The 18,752-nt window shown below is 38.0% G+C and overlaps 1 protein-coding gene across 3 annotated transcripts in view; it reads left to right on the top strand.

The window, feature by feature from the left end:
* Positions 1-18,752, top strand: part of LOC124163310 (pyrroline-5-carboxylate reductase-like) — a 131,878-nt gene that overhangs the window by 23,868 nt on the left and 89,258 nt on the right. For all 3 annotated transcript variants that reach the window (XM_046540127.1, XM_046540126.1, XM_046540125.1), the window contains exon 2: positions 8,121-8,191. In XM_046540127.1, coding sequence (XP_046396083.1) covers positions 8,121-8,191 — 71 coding nt within the window. The remainder of the gene's footprint in view (positions 1-8,120; positions 8,192-18,752) is intronic.

Raw genomic sequence — 18,752 nt, 5'->3', positions numbered from 1 at the left:
TCGTATGACACGTACCAATATTTACACCAATATTGGCCGTTATAGTGTTCTAATACCCCACTAGAGAACGCCACATAACACAAAATGACAAAAGAGCATCTCAAGACGCAGATTGATTGCCAATGAGCTACAGAATGGGAGGTGGCATAATAATTGTAAATTTAATAACTATTTCGAGGGGCTGCAAAGATATTCTCGAATTGCTCGAAATTTCATTCGGGTGAGTTCCTTGAATGATGAGAGATAGGAAATTTTGTGATCTCATAGGTGAGCCAAGATAACGTAGCGGCTCGTTTTGGCTGGAATATGTTCATCGAATAAACAGAGATTGTGTCATCAATTGGGACTTTCACCCGAAACTTTAGCGCTCAAATCATGAAAATAGTTTAATAATTGTAATTTAAACAAAATATAGACGCAATCGAGGAGAATCACGACGTTTTTATTCATTAAATATCCGAAATGTTATTTCCGAATTACCCACTTTAGACAGTTGATGTTTGTGAATTTATGTTCTCTCAAAGTACATATTAATTATTTGAGCTATTCCATGGATTGCTATGCTTCTAAAGTTTTTATATATGCTATTAAAATTCCGAGGTGAAATGTTTTGCAACGAGCTTCTAGATTTGGCCACTAGGAGTCGACAAGACTGAGTTCTGATTGGAGATTGGCCTCGAGAAAATAGAACCCGTTCTAAAATCTAGATTGGCCAAGAAATTGTGCCCAATATTGTGAAACGGAGATTGGGCTAGAAATTGGTGTGTGTCAGTGGGTCCACAATCCAATATCCAATGGATTGGCCAAAAAATTGGGAAGTGTCATACGGGCTTTAGTGTTACATAATAGTGTTTTATATTTATTGTGAGCCAAGTTCTTCATTGAAACAGTTGATTCGGCATATACTGATTATAAGTATGAAAAAGACAGCTCGTGAAATGTGTGCGTGGTAGTGCTATTTGTGATATGATGAGCAATAAATATGTACAAGTAAGGGTAATTTTGCCTTGTTTTTTATAATTAACACCTCTAGTAAATTATTTTTCCCTATGTTTCCGCACTTTTATGCTGTCAATATTTGAAAATTTAAATGTAGCGAGGCAGGTTGTTGTGTTTCCTCAACTACAACATTTTAGGAGTTGCAAACATATGTTACTAATTGCTCGCATGTAGGTATTTGCAATGCATCAAGTTTGTACCATTCATACATTTACCGTAACGTTATTTTCTTTACTGCATTGTAAAATTTTTAAATTTTCCTTTTCCACTCCAACATTGTGTATATCTGCTTTTCGAGTATAAATGCTTACAATACTGACGTTGCTAATTATGTTTTTCTATAGTCATCAAGCATACACAATGAAAGTAAGCATCCGAAGTGAAAAAATATGCAATGTATATCATCAATGAATACACGGCCGTTTGTATGCAAGAATTACTGCATCTCAAACATACATATGCTTCAGTATTACGCATTAGTCTCTTTCTGAATGGAAGAATGCAATAATGGCATCGACTTAAGATCCCTCCGGGCTGCCAATAACCATTTCCGTCGTAGTTCAGGCTTATCGGGAACATCCACAAAAATCTTGTTCGGTGTAGAAACACGGGTGCTCCCACATATCGGAACAAAACAATATTCATTCCGGAATTTTGTCCTACAAGCCATTAATCTATCTTCGCTCATGGCTACGAACTTAAAGAATTATTGTACGAAATATACCACTAATTTATAGTAGGAGAGATGGTTTATTCCGTCAGATCGACCCAGTGTTCGTAAACAACAATAAACAAGGTTTCCATCAATCGCTGGTGATCGGAGGAACTGCAGTCAGTTGAGTATGGGGATTGACGTCACAAGCCGTCTGACATGGCGGCGGAGTGTTTTAAGCGCAACATTGATTTTGGAATGTTTATTTGTTAATAACAAATTCACCCATGGTCGTACGACTGTAGGAATTGGAATTTTGCTTAATTAAACCAAACTGATATTTTTAACAGGCCTCACCAAAAACGTGCAAATACTCTATTTCGGCTAGATGTAAGGCTGCAGATTTGGGACACAAGACACTTCTGTACGGACTAAAAAGTAATTACTAAATAACTGTCAAAATAGTATTTAAGTGACTCTTTAATTCTCATGTAACCATGGTCAATGCCTTATAACTTTACAATTGCGTATTATGATTATTCAGCATCAGATTCTTCTGAATCCCACCCATCCTCCTCCTCTTCGCATTCGCTCGCAGAATTTTGAGACTCTTGTAAGGCCAAGAGATCACGAACTGCGGGAGATCTTTTAAGGCCCCGGCATTTGTTCAGTTCAGTTCCTTATGCGCTAATAAAAGGATCCGATGTTGCGATCAGTGTCCGAAAAATATCCTCATTCGTGTGAAGTCGGGATATTTTTCTCACGTGATGTTCGCGATATTTTCTAATATATTTATTGCGAGATTATTGGGCCTCCTCCGACAGTTCTCCAATGGGTAGAAGAGCCGAATCGATGACATCTACACCATGTATTAATACTTCGTGCACCGTGGGTGGCATGTAAAACCATCCATAATGTCTCACAAAAATTTCCGCTGTATCCATACAGAACTTTTTAAATATTACTGGATCAATTAAAAATCCGCAAGCCAGAGATCTCAAAATAGATGAGAATTTAAAAATCAACTCTTCATCTACTCCTGAAAATTAATGGACTTCAAGCAACTTCGTTTTCCTCATTTTGGAGCGGGTAGTGACGTCAGTGAATTTTTTACTTGGCCTACCCCTTCTTATATCGGAGGTACCTGTAAAAATAAGACTATTAGTACAATATCCCAGGGGACCCCATGTCACCATTAGAATACTAGGAAGATAGGAACCTGAGATGCTTGGAAGGATGCGAAATACAACATCAGGGAAATCAACAATTTTGTCCAACCAAATTACATTACTCTCCAAAAAAAAAGTTTGATCGCGAACTAGCTCGACATCTTCTCTCGTAGGAATAAAATGATTTCATGTTCAAAAAATAAATAAGCTCAAGTTTTGCCTCCTCATCTCCATGTAATCTGAAACAACTCTCAAGATTTTGTGAAACATTCAAATTCCTTTTTCGACCATCCATGGGTTCTCGCCGCGTAAATGTTTATGACATTTTTGAGAGTCAACAATAAAAAACACAGGTTTGCAAAAAGCTACACAATAGTCGTCTTTCTAAAGAGTTTAGATATCAAATGGAAAGGAAACTGTGAAAAATTTGTGTGGTGCTTCGTCTCGGACCATTTTAAAAACGGAAACTAGAAACGGAAATAAATGAAACATAGTATACCTGCCTAATAATCCTTATTTCTGTGGTTGTCAGGAACTAATAAAGCATTGAATCACATTTTTTTTAGTTGTCACAACACTATACCTTCTTTGCGAGATCACTATAAACCACAAAAACTGTAGCCCAAATAGGACTTCTCAATTAGTGATGGGTACGGTTCACATCGACAGAAAAGGATAAAAAGGGGGATTGTGCGACGCTGCGTGGGCGTTGGAATTGTTTCACGCGGGCGCGGACTCAAATTTGGCATTTTGTGGCTAAACGATGGCAGATACGTCAAAATGCACGACATATTTGAACTTTGGTAGTCTTACCGCGAGACTCGAGACTATCCCGTCTCGTCTCGTTTTCGAGACTAGACCGTTGGATATAATTCCAGACGAGACTCAAGACGAGACCACTTTTTGACGAGACGAGACGGTACCACTTCCATGACACTCTCGAAAGTCTCGAAACACAGATATATATTTCCTTAATTGGTACATATTTGGTATACCTTTATCCCTAAAACTATTTCTGTGAAGGCGAAGAAACTTTTTCGCTTTTATTAAGAATAAATTTTGAAATATAATTCAATAATAAATATTCGATAAATTATCTAACTTTAAAGGCCTGTTTACACGATACAGAAATTGTATTTAAAGAAAACTAATTACTCTGTTTTTTGAAGAAATGTTTTTTCTTTTCAATAAAATACTCATACTAGCGATTTTATGCCTTCAGTTTAAAAAAAATGTTTCTATGATATTCCGTTTTAAACCAGTGATTGGACGAATTTGGTCTTAAAAATCAATCTCTTCTTCAAATGTACTCTCTAGTGAACTGCTGCCCATTCTGCTTGTGAGACGTCAAGAAGGGTCAGCTACTTTAGTTTGAGATACGATATCTTCCTTATAAGCTGATAGCCTTCTCTCTGTCTTCTCAATGTGTGTCGTCACCTCAAGCCCGAAGTGTGTTTGGTCCGCCTCGTTAGTTCTTAGATCTTCGAAGAGACCATGTGCTTCGATCTACATTTATTTTTCTTCTTTTGTGGATCAACGAAGATAAGATTCATTCTAAACAGTCAACGTATACCAGGACCCCTCCGAGATATTTTATCGAAACGAAAGTTTTCATGATACTTATAAGGAATAAAGTGCAGTATTCGGACACGTCCATTCCGTGATGGCTGGCGTTTCGGCAGTGGTGTGTATCGTATGTATCATCTGAAGAAGTTAATCTTATTGAGTAATTTAAAGTTTTTTCTAATATATCGCATTTGTTGCACAAATAATAAATGAAGATACTATTTTCGAACTCCGTCTTCTGTGCCATGTGCTATTACTCCCACACTGTGAAGGTTGGCTCGTTGTTTTATTGCTTACAGGAATATTAATTACAAGCCACTCTACATAAGTTAAGTAGTTTGCAAAGAGTAAGCAATATTTAAAGACTTGATGTGAATGAATTTGGGGCCTCAACATAATAGTCACCGTAATTTGCGTTCATATCTCCGAATCATGTGCTTTCATGGCGGTAATATTCACCCGATTTATGAGTGCATCAAACTCGGAATTTGCGTTGGTATTATTGTATAAATGTTGAAAATGTAGCTATTGTTATGGCTTCCGTTCACGGGCACCCATTTTGAGTACGGGAAGGGGTTAGGTGATATTCAGATTCAGATATACTGTTGAATTTAGTCAATGAAATCCCCAGACGGCACAGGAATTTTGCGTATCTTAATACGAAGGTGGACCATCAAGATATAAGTGGATACAAGAAATCGCGATTAGGAAGTTACTAAAAAAGTTTTGTTTCTTATTTCCTTTAACGAAGAAAAAAGATACAAAAGGACTGGCAAATTCATATGCATCGATAAAATTGTATCTCATCGATAAAATCTCATCGTCTGGGATTATTTTCTTTCGCGGGTGGTGACATATTCTCCTAGGAAGAAGGCCCAATCCCCGATCACAAATCTGCACAAGCCTTTGGAGATCGCGTTGTTTACGTTACTTCTCACCACATTTCAGGGATTTTTGTGGTTAAGTTGGTGAATAATAGAGTGTCTGGTAATGGTGAAGTTTTCCTTATTCTTTAATTTCATTCACTGGGCTTCAGAAACGTGTTTGTGAGATATTTTTGTTAAAAATGCCTTTCTTGTGTGTATTGCCGGGATGTAAAGGCAACTCCGGGACATGGTTCAAGTTTTTAGCTTTCCAAAGGATCCTGAGTTGAAGAAGAAATGCATTTGGGCGATAAGAAGAAAACATTTCACCCCTACGAAAAACAGTTAGGTATGTACTCTTTCTCGCTGTAATTATTTGGATGTAATTTTAAGTTAGTGGCGTCGGAATGTTGATGCATAACTTCAGTACTGAAAATGGTGATTCAAAATTTTATAGCAGCAATTCATTCATATTTACGAGCCTAGTAATTTGATTTCTCATGCATAAATACCAAAAATTGGAAATGATGTTGTTGGAATGTATTTTAGGTTGGCAATAACCTCAGTGGGATAATTTTGTATAAGTAGGGTTGGTAGCACTATTCTAGTGTGTGTTTTGTTTTACAATGTTTATCAGTGCGTGTTTTCTAATAAAGGAAGTACACTAGTGAGTTGTTCTCTATAAGTGTGTTGTGACTATTGCCCTACCTTTATACAATAACTGTGACAATTATCAATAACACGACAGATGTGACCCAGTAAGTTACATTGCATTTTATTATTTATTAGTTTCAGGTGTGCGAGCTTCACATCACACCTTGTGATATCAGAAAAAATCTGTGGTCTTAGACGAGAAGACGGGGAAAAAATTCTTGTTGAATTGAAGGCGCCCAGATTGGAGGAAGGTGCCATTGCTTCGCTGTAACATGTCGTCAAGAAGAAAGACATCGTGGCAGAAGTGACGTATAGATCTAAAGTGGATGTGGATTTGTTTTGTGCAAGAGGATGCTGTGATAGTGAACGTTCATCGGAGAAGGTATTGAAGATAGTTATTATGTATCGGCCGGTCTTCTTGTAAATAATTTTCTTTTCGAAAGAGAATATGAGTAATTGTTTCGCCAAATTAGATGTGGGTTAGAAGAGAAAATTGGAAATATTATTGTGATTTATTAAAGAAATTAAATAATATCGGTAATGTATTTCTGTGTTTTTTTTCTTTCCTGCCTCATAAAAGGGCCATGGTAGGTAGTTATCGATTGTGCTGCGTTCGAAATATTTTTCGATTGTGCCAGTTACGATATATCTAATTTTTGACCTAATCGATTGAGATTAGCCTAAGTGCTGTGTTCCTGCGCGCTTCGTATCCTTTCGAACGCGCTTCGTAGCGGACATTCACATGCTCCGTACGCGCTTCGTCGACAGGCCGCGAATGGATATTATCCATTGCCGAGAAGTGACGGAGCGGCCTAGTATCCCCGTAGTCAATGGGTACTACCTACATACGAATTAAATACGGAGGGTTCTGTGCCGTCTGGGTCGTAGTTTGCAGAATCAATATAAATTCTAAAAGCTTGAGATTAAAGGACGTAATTTTATTATCCCCGAACCACGTTACCTCTTCGTTCAGTTGTATTTGTTAGTTCGTATGAAGCCAACTATTTATCATAATTAGATGGAATACAAAGTGAAGGTTCTAATCGTGAATTATAAATATGTTTTAACTAGCTTTTCATGAATGTGAATGGAGCATGCATATAATCCTTCGGTAGAGTGTATATTCTCATTTTGTTCCACTGAACTTCAGTTTATGTCGATGAGGGTTATGTGGTACGATGTTTTGTAGCACTTGAGTAAACTTACTTCACGATCAAGAACACTATTGGTCATCAACTACTTATACTTAAAAGAATATATACTCAATCAAGTGGAGTTGTTTCTGGGGGTAGTGGTACGGATAAAATTAGACGTATGTTACCTTTATGGCACCTTAACAAACCTTTTATTACACTAAAGAATTCTTTTCTTGTGATAAACATGAGCAAATATTTTATATTTACAACTTATTCTTATTACTACTCGAACATCACATGTATGATCCACTCTATTTTGTATTAAATTTTATCTTTTATTGCAACAAGAACAATTTTAAAACGACTTTTCCAATCAAAAACATTTATAGTGGTTGCATGGTCCTTATATACTGGTTGCTAATCTCCCGACATATTCCGGCTCGGGAGTGTTGCCTGAGATTCTGCTTTCACCCCTCAAACCCCTCACACGCCTCCCCTCAAACACAACTATGGGCACAGTGCGCTGTCACTAGGGGAAATATGGAACTAACTGCACTGTCAGCGGCGGTATATGCTTTCGACAGCGCAGTTAGTTCCATATTTCCCCTAGTGACAGCGCACTGTGCCCATAGTTGTGTTTGAGGGGCGGCGTGTGAGGGGTTTGAGGGGTGAAAGCGGAATCTCAGGCAACACTCCCGAGCCGGAGATTAGTAACCACATGAGTGGTTGTTTTAGTACACAATCGGCAATTGTGGAGACCGTAGCTTATTTGTTTATGATTCCCACAATAGCCAATTTCTTCCTTGGCGCTAGCGTCGGTTAAAAGAGCAACAAGGGCGGGCCAAGTTTCCCAAGGGCGGATAGGGCGCAGGGCACACACCCGCTTCTGTATTAATTGGGACGCGCCCTAATTCTGACGCCGAGTTTCCTTCCACCCTTCCCTCCCACTGGTGGAAACGATCTTAGCTGTCTGCCGCCTCCTCCAAATACCATACCTTCAATTACCTATGCACTTTGTGTGAAGCCTTTGAGTCTAAGGGATGTATTTCTAATAGTACTTCCTTATAATTACTGTTTTTAGGGATGGTGAAAGCGGATTCAGTTATTGCCAGCTCTCCTCCCCAAGATCAGCTGTATTTGGATTTTTTCAAGGTGAGTTGTTTTTCAATCTCTGAAGCTTGTCCACCATAATCTGAGAGGAACCCTAAGGTAGTGCATTCCAATGATAAAAATATCAATAGGTGTTTAATTTGTCATGAATATGTTGAATGATTAATATCGATGTCAAGGTCAAATAGTTTCAAACGGACTCTTACCTTCTCGAAGATTTATTCTGTACGTCCAAAGGTTTCCGGCTCAACTTCGTGGAAGTTGAAGTTCACAAATGAAAGAACGACTTCGTGTTCTTCCACGGATTTATTTTTTGGTACAACATGTTTCAACCTCAAGAGGTCATTTTCAAGTACATGTAGGTAATTTTAAAAGGTACAAGGTTAGAGGTGCAGTGGTTCCCAAAAGTTTTTCACAAATTGAGCGGCGCCACTTTCGCCGCAGTTTGGAAATTTAATTTCAGTATTTTCTATGGTACCAGTAGGAGGAAAATTTGAACAACATTCCCATCTCCTGCAATATTGTTATTACTACATCATTAAAGGGCGATATGTGCGATGTTTAATGCCACATAAATTGTGCAGCTCATGCTTGAAAATAAATACACGTTCAGAACTTCAATTTATATTCTCTCGTAAATTGACCGATCAATCGAAGTATATTTTCATACAATTAACGTAGTAGCCTTAGGATGAGAGTTAAAGAAAGTAAAATTCGTATAAGATCTGCCTATATACCACTGAAATAATGCCACAATAACCTAGTGACAGTAAATAAAAATTCATTTGATTTGGTGACACTAGTAGATTGCTTTGTTCCCGTGAATGACTTAAGGAAACAGCGAGTTGGCATAGTGGTAATGCATTGTGTTTTCACTGTATTTACGAATGAATGTGGCGGTTAGAACCTGTGCAAGGGAATATTTTTTAATGACATCACTTCCGAACCACACACTCAAGTCATTTCTGACCGTAAGTTGTTAGTGTAAGGTTGCTATAGCAATCTCATTAACTTCACCTTCTCAATTGATTCTCCCGCCAAATGTGCACTGCGGAGAGACAGACAGAAAACTCGCCGAATGGCTACAGCATTGAGATGTATTGGCTGTGGCGTTGCGTGTTTCAATCTTGGAGATTCGTAATGTAAGCCCAGACACAGGGAACTCCGATCTTCTGTCACAAACTGGATGAGGGAAAGACTCCACAAAACAAGAATAATCAATCAGAGAAACAATTATGACAAAATTACAAGTCATGCTAAATCAAAATGTATTCCAAGTAGGAATATTCAAAATCAAAAGTATTACAATAATCAACGATGATAACTTACAATCTCAAAAGGAACTTTACCACTAATTTGAAATACAGAGTACAAAGCTGTGTTTGCCTGTCGGCACGAGAGATGAGTTGAAAATCACTCTCTAAAGTCGACCGATGTCACCGCAACGAATGCCCGTGAGCAAGAGAGAACTGCCGGAACAAAGCACAATGGCAGAGTGGATTTAGCAAAGGAGGGGGGATATTACTGCGAAGCCCACGACAGCCGCATCAATAGAAATTTCCCGGGAGGAGGCGCCCGTGTTGACTGTAACCTCTGGAACACTTCATGTCATCCAACCAGGGGTTGGGGGAGATCAGCAGGGTTTCCTCTCCCCTATCTCCTGGGTTGGAGACACTAGCAAGTGGTGTGATAAGTCTAGGAGGGGAATGGCATGGTAGGATGAGGGGGAGAGAGAGAGTTATGATAGGGCAAAGTGGAGTACTTCTCACTCGAAACTGCATTCTTATGCCTCAGCACCCACTTCCCCTCCGATTGCCTGGTGCAGGTGTTCCTCCGCCATACGTGCTATGTAAGTCTTGATCTCCAGGTTGAGCTGCTTCGGAGGGCAGAGATCAGAGACAAGAGTTCCGAGACTTTGAGTCGAAGGGCCTTTGGCGAAAGTCCTTTTCACGCAAAACCTTAGCGCGAATAGTTCTTAGTGGGATAAGTTCTGCGGATAAGTTCGGAGGAAGTTCGGAGGAATTTCTGGGAGGTACTAGAAATTTTGGGGAGTGTACACTAAAAAATACTACATCATGAAGAGCAGGCTAATGCCGGGTTCCCTTCCGCCCCTAGTCTTCCCTCAAATGTCTCCCTCGATTCCCATTCCATGTGCTACCAATTATAAAGGACTGATTATAAGCGGCAATTTGACACATCAATATTAATGCCACGGACTGAGCCATTGCAATTCATATTATTTCCCTGTGACTCTATCTCAAAAAATATCGTTTATAATTAGCGTGGAGAGAAGGCAATTGGGTCAGGGGGTGTAAAAGAGGCTAGATTTCCTAGCGACCTAGCAGCCTCCGTTCCACTTCCACGAGCTTCCGCATTTCAACGCATTCGAGCGAAATCTTTGCAGATAAAGCCACTCGAAAATTATTCAAATGTTATGAAACTGGTCGTGTGGTTAAACGATTTGCGAAAAACTGCCAACCCATAATTATTTATATCTTGATATGTTAATGTTCCACGAGATTCTGTCTTTATCCACTCGGAGAGTTTTCATTTAATTATAACTTCAGAAAATGTCTTTTTTATTTTGGCCTTGAGAAAGTGTCTTTGACTAGTTGAGTTAGGTGCCCCTCAGGGCAGTGGCGTAATTACGGTGGGGGAGGTGGGTGTTAGAACGTCAAACCACCCACTCAATAGGTATGCATATATTCCGAAAATGTTCGTGTCACAGAAGTGTATAGTAATTTGAATTGTTTGAAATTCAGCAATTATATGCCTCACGTTCATTTTGGCTTCACTATTTCATTCAAGTCAGAAGTGTACTTATGAATTATAACGGAATTTTTTAAGTGAATATACTCAGGTTTTTTCTAGGATATTATAACTCGGTGTGGTGCGATATACTATTGAATCCTTCTCCCTCAAAGCCAAGTCCCAGCCACGTCACTGCTTCAAGCCATTAAAACGAAATATTTTGGGATAAAGTCAACGGAAAATGATGCGAAATGCATTGATACAGGCCATGGGGTTACAATTTTTGTGGAAAATTGCCATTAATTTTTTTATCAATTACTATTGGACAATGCTTCGATTATGTCTAATATCGTTTCCATTGTTCCTTTGAATGTGTTGCATATGCTGAGTACGATTTTCCTTGCCTCTCTGAAAGTTGTCTACTTTTGTTTCCCTAATCGAAGTTTACGCATCTCAAGGGTATAAATATTTGATTAATTGATTTAAAAAAATATACTTTATGTTTTTATTTATTTATTTTTACAACTTTGAATTTATCTGTTTATATTAACGTGTTTCAAGATTCTTTTACAGTAGGATATTATATTCATATTGATGAAGCGAAATAAAAAAGGGATTTCTAGCCTGGAGGTCATATAGTAAGTGTGAGTACTTGTAATGAAACTGGATCAGCACCGGTTAATTAGAAATGATTCCTGAGAAAGGAAAGTGCCCGTGGCCTAGTCAACTGATCCCATCAGAGAACTTCAGAGTCTTTGCCGTCCTCGCACTCTCCGTCGCCTCTTTTTATTTTTATTTATTTACCATCAACTTCCCCGTAAACAGCACATGACGGCCTTTTGAAACGAGGGTTTCCGACATTAACAAAGTGCAACACAAACATCCATGCCCTGGACAAGGATCACCTACCTAGGCGGGATTCGAACCCACGGCCTACGGCTTGGCAGGCGAGGACTTTACCCCACCGCCACCGAGACCGGCGATGCTTTCTTTTTTTTATCGGCGATCTTTGCTTATTATTACGCATTTTTGGAGCGATTTCGTTTTAATTATGTAGATTTTTGCTTTAAGGATTCACTCTTAATGAGCCCAGCTTAAAATACTTACTACAGCATAACTAAACTAGAGCCTGGGAATTGATTGGGAAACAGCACCTGTCATTCGATTTTCTTTCGGAGAAAATCCCATGGTGAATTCCTTTCCGGACTGCCATTTGTCGGATAGTATCGGTTATTGGTTAGTTATGAAAGAAACGCAAAATTATTGGCAGGCTATTAAACACTGTGTGTCATTCCCAATGACCATGCTTGCTTACTTATTATCCTTCGTATTGAGATCTCTAAAATATTGCAGAAGATGTTTTCTTCACATGTGATTACAAAATGGAGAATTGAGCAAAATAATTCTTTTGCGCTCACTTGGAGCTGCCCGTATTTGCTGCTACTAGGTCGGAGGTCACCCGTGGCACGAGGTCGATTGACTATTTGCGTACGTAGATAGAGTACGTGCTGCTTTCTTCCGCGGTGTTCGGGTGCGAGCATCGGCTGCAATTTCCTTAATAGGCATGATTCGTGGTTTGGCCACCAGGAGCTCTGTGCACCTCGATACTGTGGCCAACAATGATAAATAGTTAATATTGGAGTGTGCGCTCTTGGAAAAACTGATACATGTATGAGTAATTGGTTCCAGAACTGATACAAGAGATTTTAACGGTATTTTATAACCGGGAAGGGTTTTCGCAAGCGTGACAATCGAAAAGAAAGTGCATAATCGCCGCTGGAAGGGACAGGAAGACGACATCTCCACACATCGCATTTGCGCGCTGCTGTTCACGTGGCATGAACGTCATAAAATACGTGTGACATGACGAAGATGGCGAGTGCAGTGTGTGCAAAGTGACGTCATGATGAGAAGAACCAATGGCTGGGCGTCCTGACATCGATGGGCAAACAATACAAATTAAAAGTTTAAATGGAAAGTAAATAGACTCAAAATGATCGTGGAGGTCTTTTGAAACCACACAATTAAATGCACTCTGTGGAAATACCTCACATTCAATTATTTCGTGAGATGGTCGTATATACACACACAATGCAGTATGGGATCTAATGGTTACTTAATTTATCCCTAAAAATGATTGCTCTATAAAAATAAATTGAATGCACATGATTTCCTGATGACCACGATTAACTTATAATCTTGAAATGGAAGAAAAAAGAAATGGTTAAAAAATAATCATCGCAAAAATGTGTTTTGAAAGCTTGGACACACGAAATAATTACGGCATTAAATTCGGCAAGTAAAAGCCGAACGAATTGAATTCATTACGGCATTACTTTTTCAGGAATGCAATGAAATAAATTTAACCCCATGTTTTGTGTGAAAATAACTTTGAAGAGCAAAAGATTTAAGTACGCGCACGTATTTTGTTATGGGAGACAAACGTAAACTTTCATGGGGAAAAGAAAACTATAAAAATTGTTTCTGGCTGAAATGTATCCTATGTGCGCCTATGCCATCATGACACGAGGAATATATCGCGGCTGTATCTCGGTAGTATTTAGGCGTGTTTGCTGAAGAGGGAACGTGTGAATCAGTGAGAACGCATCTATATACTTTAAAGCCCAGTTACGACCACTCACTCACTCATACAAATGTTTGGGGTGAATGAGACGAGATACGACAAAAAGTCTTATGAAGACCCCCTCAAAAACTGTCTGAAATACCAGGAAAAATTATGAAAACAATAAATTTCCAATTATTTATCTGTCTATTCAATTAAAATTGAGTATGGGGATTAATTTAAAAAATGGCCACCAAAATGCAATGGTGGTGCGGCGATCATAGAATCAAATAATCATAGCAACACCTTTGTTTATGCAAGCAAGAGAATCTAAATTGGAAAAGAAGATAAAGGAATTAAAACGAAAAATTGATAAAGATAAGGTAGGAAATTTAGAAAGTAATTTTTGAAATGTCTATTTCTGTAAGTCTCCTTTCCACATGAACAAACATTTGTTTACATCAAAGCGTATTCAAATGAATTGTAGCAAGACTTTTAAACAAGACTTCCATAAAATATATTAGGCAGGTAAAAATGATTTTATTTTCATTGCTAGCGATGGCGATAACTTTTTATTTTTGTTTACGTTCTCTTTTCCGTTAATGTCCTTTTTAATGTGCAATGTTATCCGTGAGCTGGAGTATCAAAGGCAGTAAATAATACAATGTGGAGGATAAGTGCATATAAGGTATTTCTTATTCAATTATTTGCCTAGCGAAAATAAAGCCGATGTCCCACGGTCAAATTTGCGTCAAAATATTTTGATCAAAATTTTTGTCCAAAAATTTTGATGCAAATATTTTGATACAACTGGACTGGGGGTGTCCCACGATGCATCTCATTTTGATCAAAAACAAACGAAAGACGATATTTATGTAAACAACTAGGAAACTTGTGGAGGTGGAGGATTCTTTCTTTTTAAGCAGGCGAAATTGTTTGAACAGGCCTCTTGAACATTAAAGATGCGAAAAAAAGAAAACAGAAGGAATGCTGAACTTGGCCTTGGCTGGAAAAGGGGTATGAAAGCGTTGGAATAAGCATGCTAAACATGTTGGATAAGGAGTTGGTCGCCGATGTTCCCGTTTACTATCGATAATAATTGACGACAAGTCAGGATATTTTCATGTCCCTTATCAGCAAGGTTGAGGGCAGAATAAAACGCCAGGATACAAACGTGAGGCAGTTTATTCCCGCGAGGAAAATGTTATTAATAAATGATGGACATTGTGGTTGAGGAGATGTTATGAATAGTGCTGTAAGCGTGCATTTAAATCACATTTTTCTCTCCTAATCTAGCAGTTTCTAAAATAAGGTCCTTATCCTATAATCATAGTAATAGAAACGGGCAGCTGTAGTGTTTCACAGGTACAATCGTCAGTTCATTTTAGTCATTTCTCCAGCTGCTCGCTCGCATTGTATGCCTTCCATAAAGCGTAAAATTCGGCCTCGATACCTTAAGTAAATCTTTTATTATTTCCAAAACATCCCTCCTGGTATTGCGATTCTAAAGATTGCTTCCTTTCTATTTAAGATCAACTGATTATTACGGATTTCCTAGTTGAGAGCTTCCATCGCCTATCACTGAGACAAATATTTGCTCATATTTACCTTTAGGGCCACACCAGGCGATGAAATAGACGATCACGAACGTATATATATATTTAAAATAATGTTTTGTGAATTCACTTCGTGGTATGGTGATATTATAAATTTAAAACTAAACCTTTTAGTATTCCATACTATACTAATGAAAAAACTCAACCGGTTTCGATCTTTTCAGGTCCTTATCTAGAGGTTTACGATTAAGATAACGACCTGAAAAAGTGGAAACCGGTTGGGTTTTTAATGCATACTGTGTGGAATACAACAAAGTTTATTTTTGTGTCCATAATATACATAATTATTAATTAAAATACTCATGCAGACGATAAATAAGTTTAACCTATTTGGCCTGTGTGTCAGCGCTTGGCGATGCTTTTTTGTCAAAGGCCCTGTGATTGGTTGGTTTCATCCAATTGGATGGAAAATTAGAACCTGTCCTATCCATTTGTACAAATCGGTGATTTGTGCAAACGATAGGACCAAAAGCCAGTTGGACAAAATTTTGACCGTGGGACAGGGTGCGCGTCAGTTGCATCAAATTTTGATCAAAATATTTTGACGCAAATTTGACCGTGGGACATCGGCTTAACGTTTCGTTGAGTGGCTAAGTTATTCAACTGTAAACATTATCGAAATCTTGACATTCACAATGTCTATTTCAATGTTCACAAAAGGCTTTTATCTACTACTCACCAGATTTACTGCGCATAGCGTTTGATATTAAAGCTGTATATTTGTGAGCTGAAATATTTGTGTCGAAATCGACCAGATCTCTAAACCAACATCTTTTCCATCAACAGCAAATATCTTCTTAACTTTATAACCGTCCCGGACAAAAGTAGAACAAAGTATTAAAAATATCTACTCTCATACATCATCTCACTCAGTGAAACAGATGACAGAAAAATGTCTAGTAAACACGGCTTAAAAACAAGATGCGTCTACAAATTTTCAGCCTAAGTATTAACTTTGATAACGGTTTGAAATAAATAGAGTACTATTGAGATAACATTAAGCGAGCGATAACGATAAATATTAAATATAAATAAATATTACTGGCACGAAATGAAACAACTTCGGCAACTACAATGAACACCACTGTTTACACGGCAGCGCAAATATATTACCAGTACGTGAAATTTCCTGGTCCTACAGGAAACAACGAAAAGGGAATTATTTTCTGGTAGGTATCGTCTGCTTCCTACCTAATGATACTGTTTACACATTTAAAACTTGCGCACTGTAAAGGGAATAAACAAAAACTAAACGCTTCGCGTTACGAGAAAATGTGTGAAAACGAGTGCGAACGCATGTACCGTGTAACCGCTCATTCATGCTCCTCGTTCACGCAAACGTCCATGAATTCAGACATGCAAACAGACACGCATTCATACATTAACCCGTACGGGTTAATGCACCGTGCAACCAGGCCTTTACAGTGAATTGATGAAGGCAGCGCCAGAAGGAGAGGGAGTCTCCCAAATCACTTCATTAGTACTCCATGGAAACCTACCTTAGGGTGCGATTCATAGACGACACTGAAATTGCCCACTTTACAAAGTCTCTCTTTACGGTAAAGTGAGACTTTAGCTAAAGTTCGTTTCAGAGTCGTCCCAAGGATCTCACTTTATAAAGTGGCACTTCAGCTCCTAAAGTCTCGATCATGCATTGAAATTTTTGAGTGTTGGCAATGAACGCTGCGAAAAAGTGAAGAAAAAGATGACACACGATATTAAATGCGTACTTGTTTACATGTTTCTGGCGACTGGGTTTTCATGTTGTATTTTGCTAAGATTTATTGAGCTGTATTTTCTCGTTTTCTCATATTATGTGCAAATGTAAATGAATACTGCGTCATTGAAAGCTTTTCCCCACTAGCTTTTTTGTATGTTAATTACTGAGTTGGCTGAATAAAAGCTCACTTCGTGCATTGGTAATGCCCTTCGATGTTCCCAGCGAAGTAAATATTCAAATGCTGATATTTTCACGTCATTTTATGATCATTTTCTATGATTAACTGCATACGGTTATTTGGACTACATGTTAGTCGAAGTTTGATGGTGTACGTTCATTGAAGGTGGGTGAAATAGTGAAATTCTCTCGCGTTAACTTGAAACTACCAATTTGAATTTACCGATCAGTGGTTGTCTCAGTTGGACGCATATTTTGAATGAGGTATGGGTGTTTGTTGAATTCTTTTGTGCTTACCAATATTTTAATTCTTGGAATGTTGACCTAAGGGGTTATATATTCTAGAGAAATGGACGAGAATGTACAGTCAAGAATATCTATATCATCAAAACCAATGAATGAATGGCCACGCAATGAAACATGTTGAATGTGAGAATGGACTTATATCAATAAATATCTCTTTGTCTACTTTAAAAGATGCCTCGACATAAGTGAATACCTAACCCGAGTATCCATTCACGAATTTTGCAGTAAAAAATGTCAGTGAAGTCTGTGATGCTGTGTAAATAACATTTCATAACAATCCTACATCCTCGAGAAAACATTGCTTTGCTGCTGATAATATGGCTATGAAGGAAAGTACGTTTTACTTTTTATTGCTGCCTTTCATGACGAGATCTTATATCATCATTGTAAACATGCAAATGTATAGTCGAAAAACGAAACAGAAACTCGACTCTAGTTTCAAAATCACAGAAACATGTTAAGCGTGATATGGAGGCATACGGAAAGAGTACATTAAGCAAATATTGAATGAAAACGCTTAAAATGCAATGCAAGGTGTAGAAACTAGTATTTGGCTGGCCAAACGATATGAAAATCAAGTCTTTGTTTACGAAGGCTATTGACGCCAATGTAAACAGAATTTTGCTATCATATTCAAGTATCTTTAAGGAAAATTCTAGAATATGAACGTATAAATAACCTAAGAACTTAACAATTAACTTGTATATAAAATCAACATAAATTATGCCAACCTGTTCAACCACTTACTGTGTTGTAATTATCACACGACCGATAGAGTTAAACTTCAAAATATAAGAATTGGGTCATCTCCATCAATACCGACTCGATATATATTCAGGGAAAAGACATATATTACTTGTCTGGTTATTTCTTGAAACGCGCCAGTTTGCTGCTGTGTTCTCACCAAAAAATTAGTTCATATTCATTTCCGTAACCCAAATATCTTAATATTTCAACTTCAATAACAGCCGGTGCAGCCATATTTATTCATCCGTAAAGGACACTTTAGCCCTAAAGTGAGCTCCGGTTGGGCACTTTACGGTAAAGTGACGATTCGGCCATTTTTCCTCTAAAGTGGCGTTTATGAAACGGAAAAAGCAGCCTTTAGCCCGGCTAAAGTATACTTTAGCCTAAAGTGCCGTCTATGAATCGCACCCTTAATCGGTAGAATACTATAATTATAAACTGTTTGTTCACTATTATACCAACCCAACCCAACCCAACCCAATATTATTAAGGAAGGTTTCGCTGTTTATAAATCGCAGGTAATTACAAGGTGTAAAATCCAACATGAATTCGATTACAATTACCTGAAAACATTCGTTACCAATAACGTATTTCCAAAAGGGTTATAAATATTTCATGATTTCAGCAAGTCTTTAATAAAAACTGTTACCATTGATTGCATCGTATGCAAAAGTTCCTCATGGTATTTCAAACGTGAGAGCACTTATATAGTTGCAAATATAC

This window comes from Ischnura elegans, chromosome 8 (genome assembly GCF_921293095.1).
Source record: "Ischnura elegans chromosome 8, ioIscEleg1.1, whole genome shotgun sequence".
NCBI classification, from domain to species: domain Eukaryota; kingdom Metazoa; phylum Arthropoda; class Insecta; order Odonata; family Coenagrionidae; genus Ischnura; species Ischnura elegans.
Note: the sequence above shows the minus strand (reverse complement) of the source record. Positions and strands in the feature narration are given on the sequence as shown.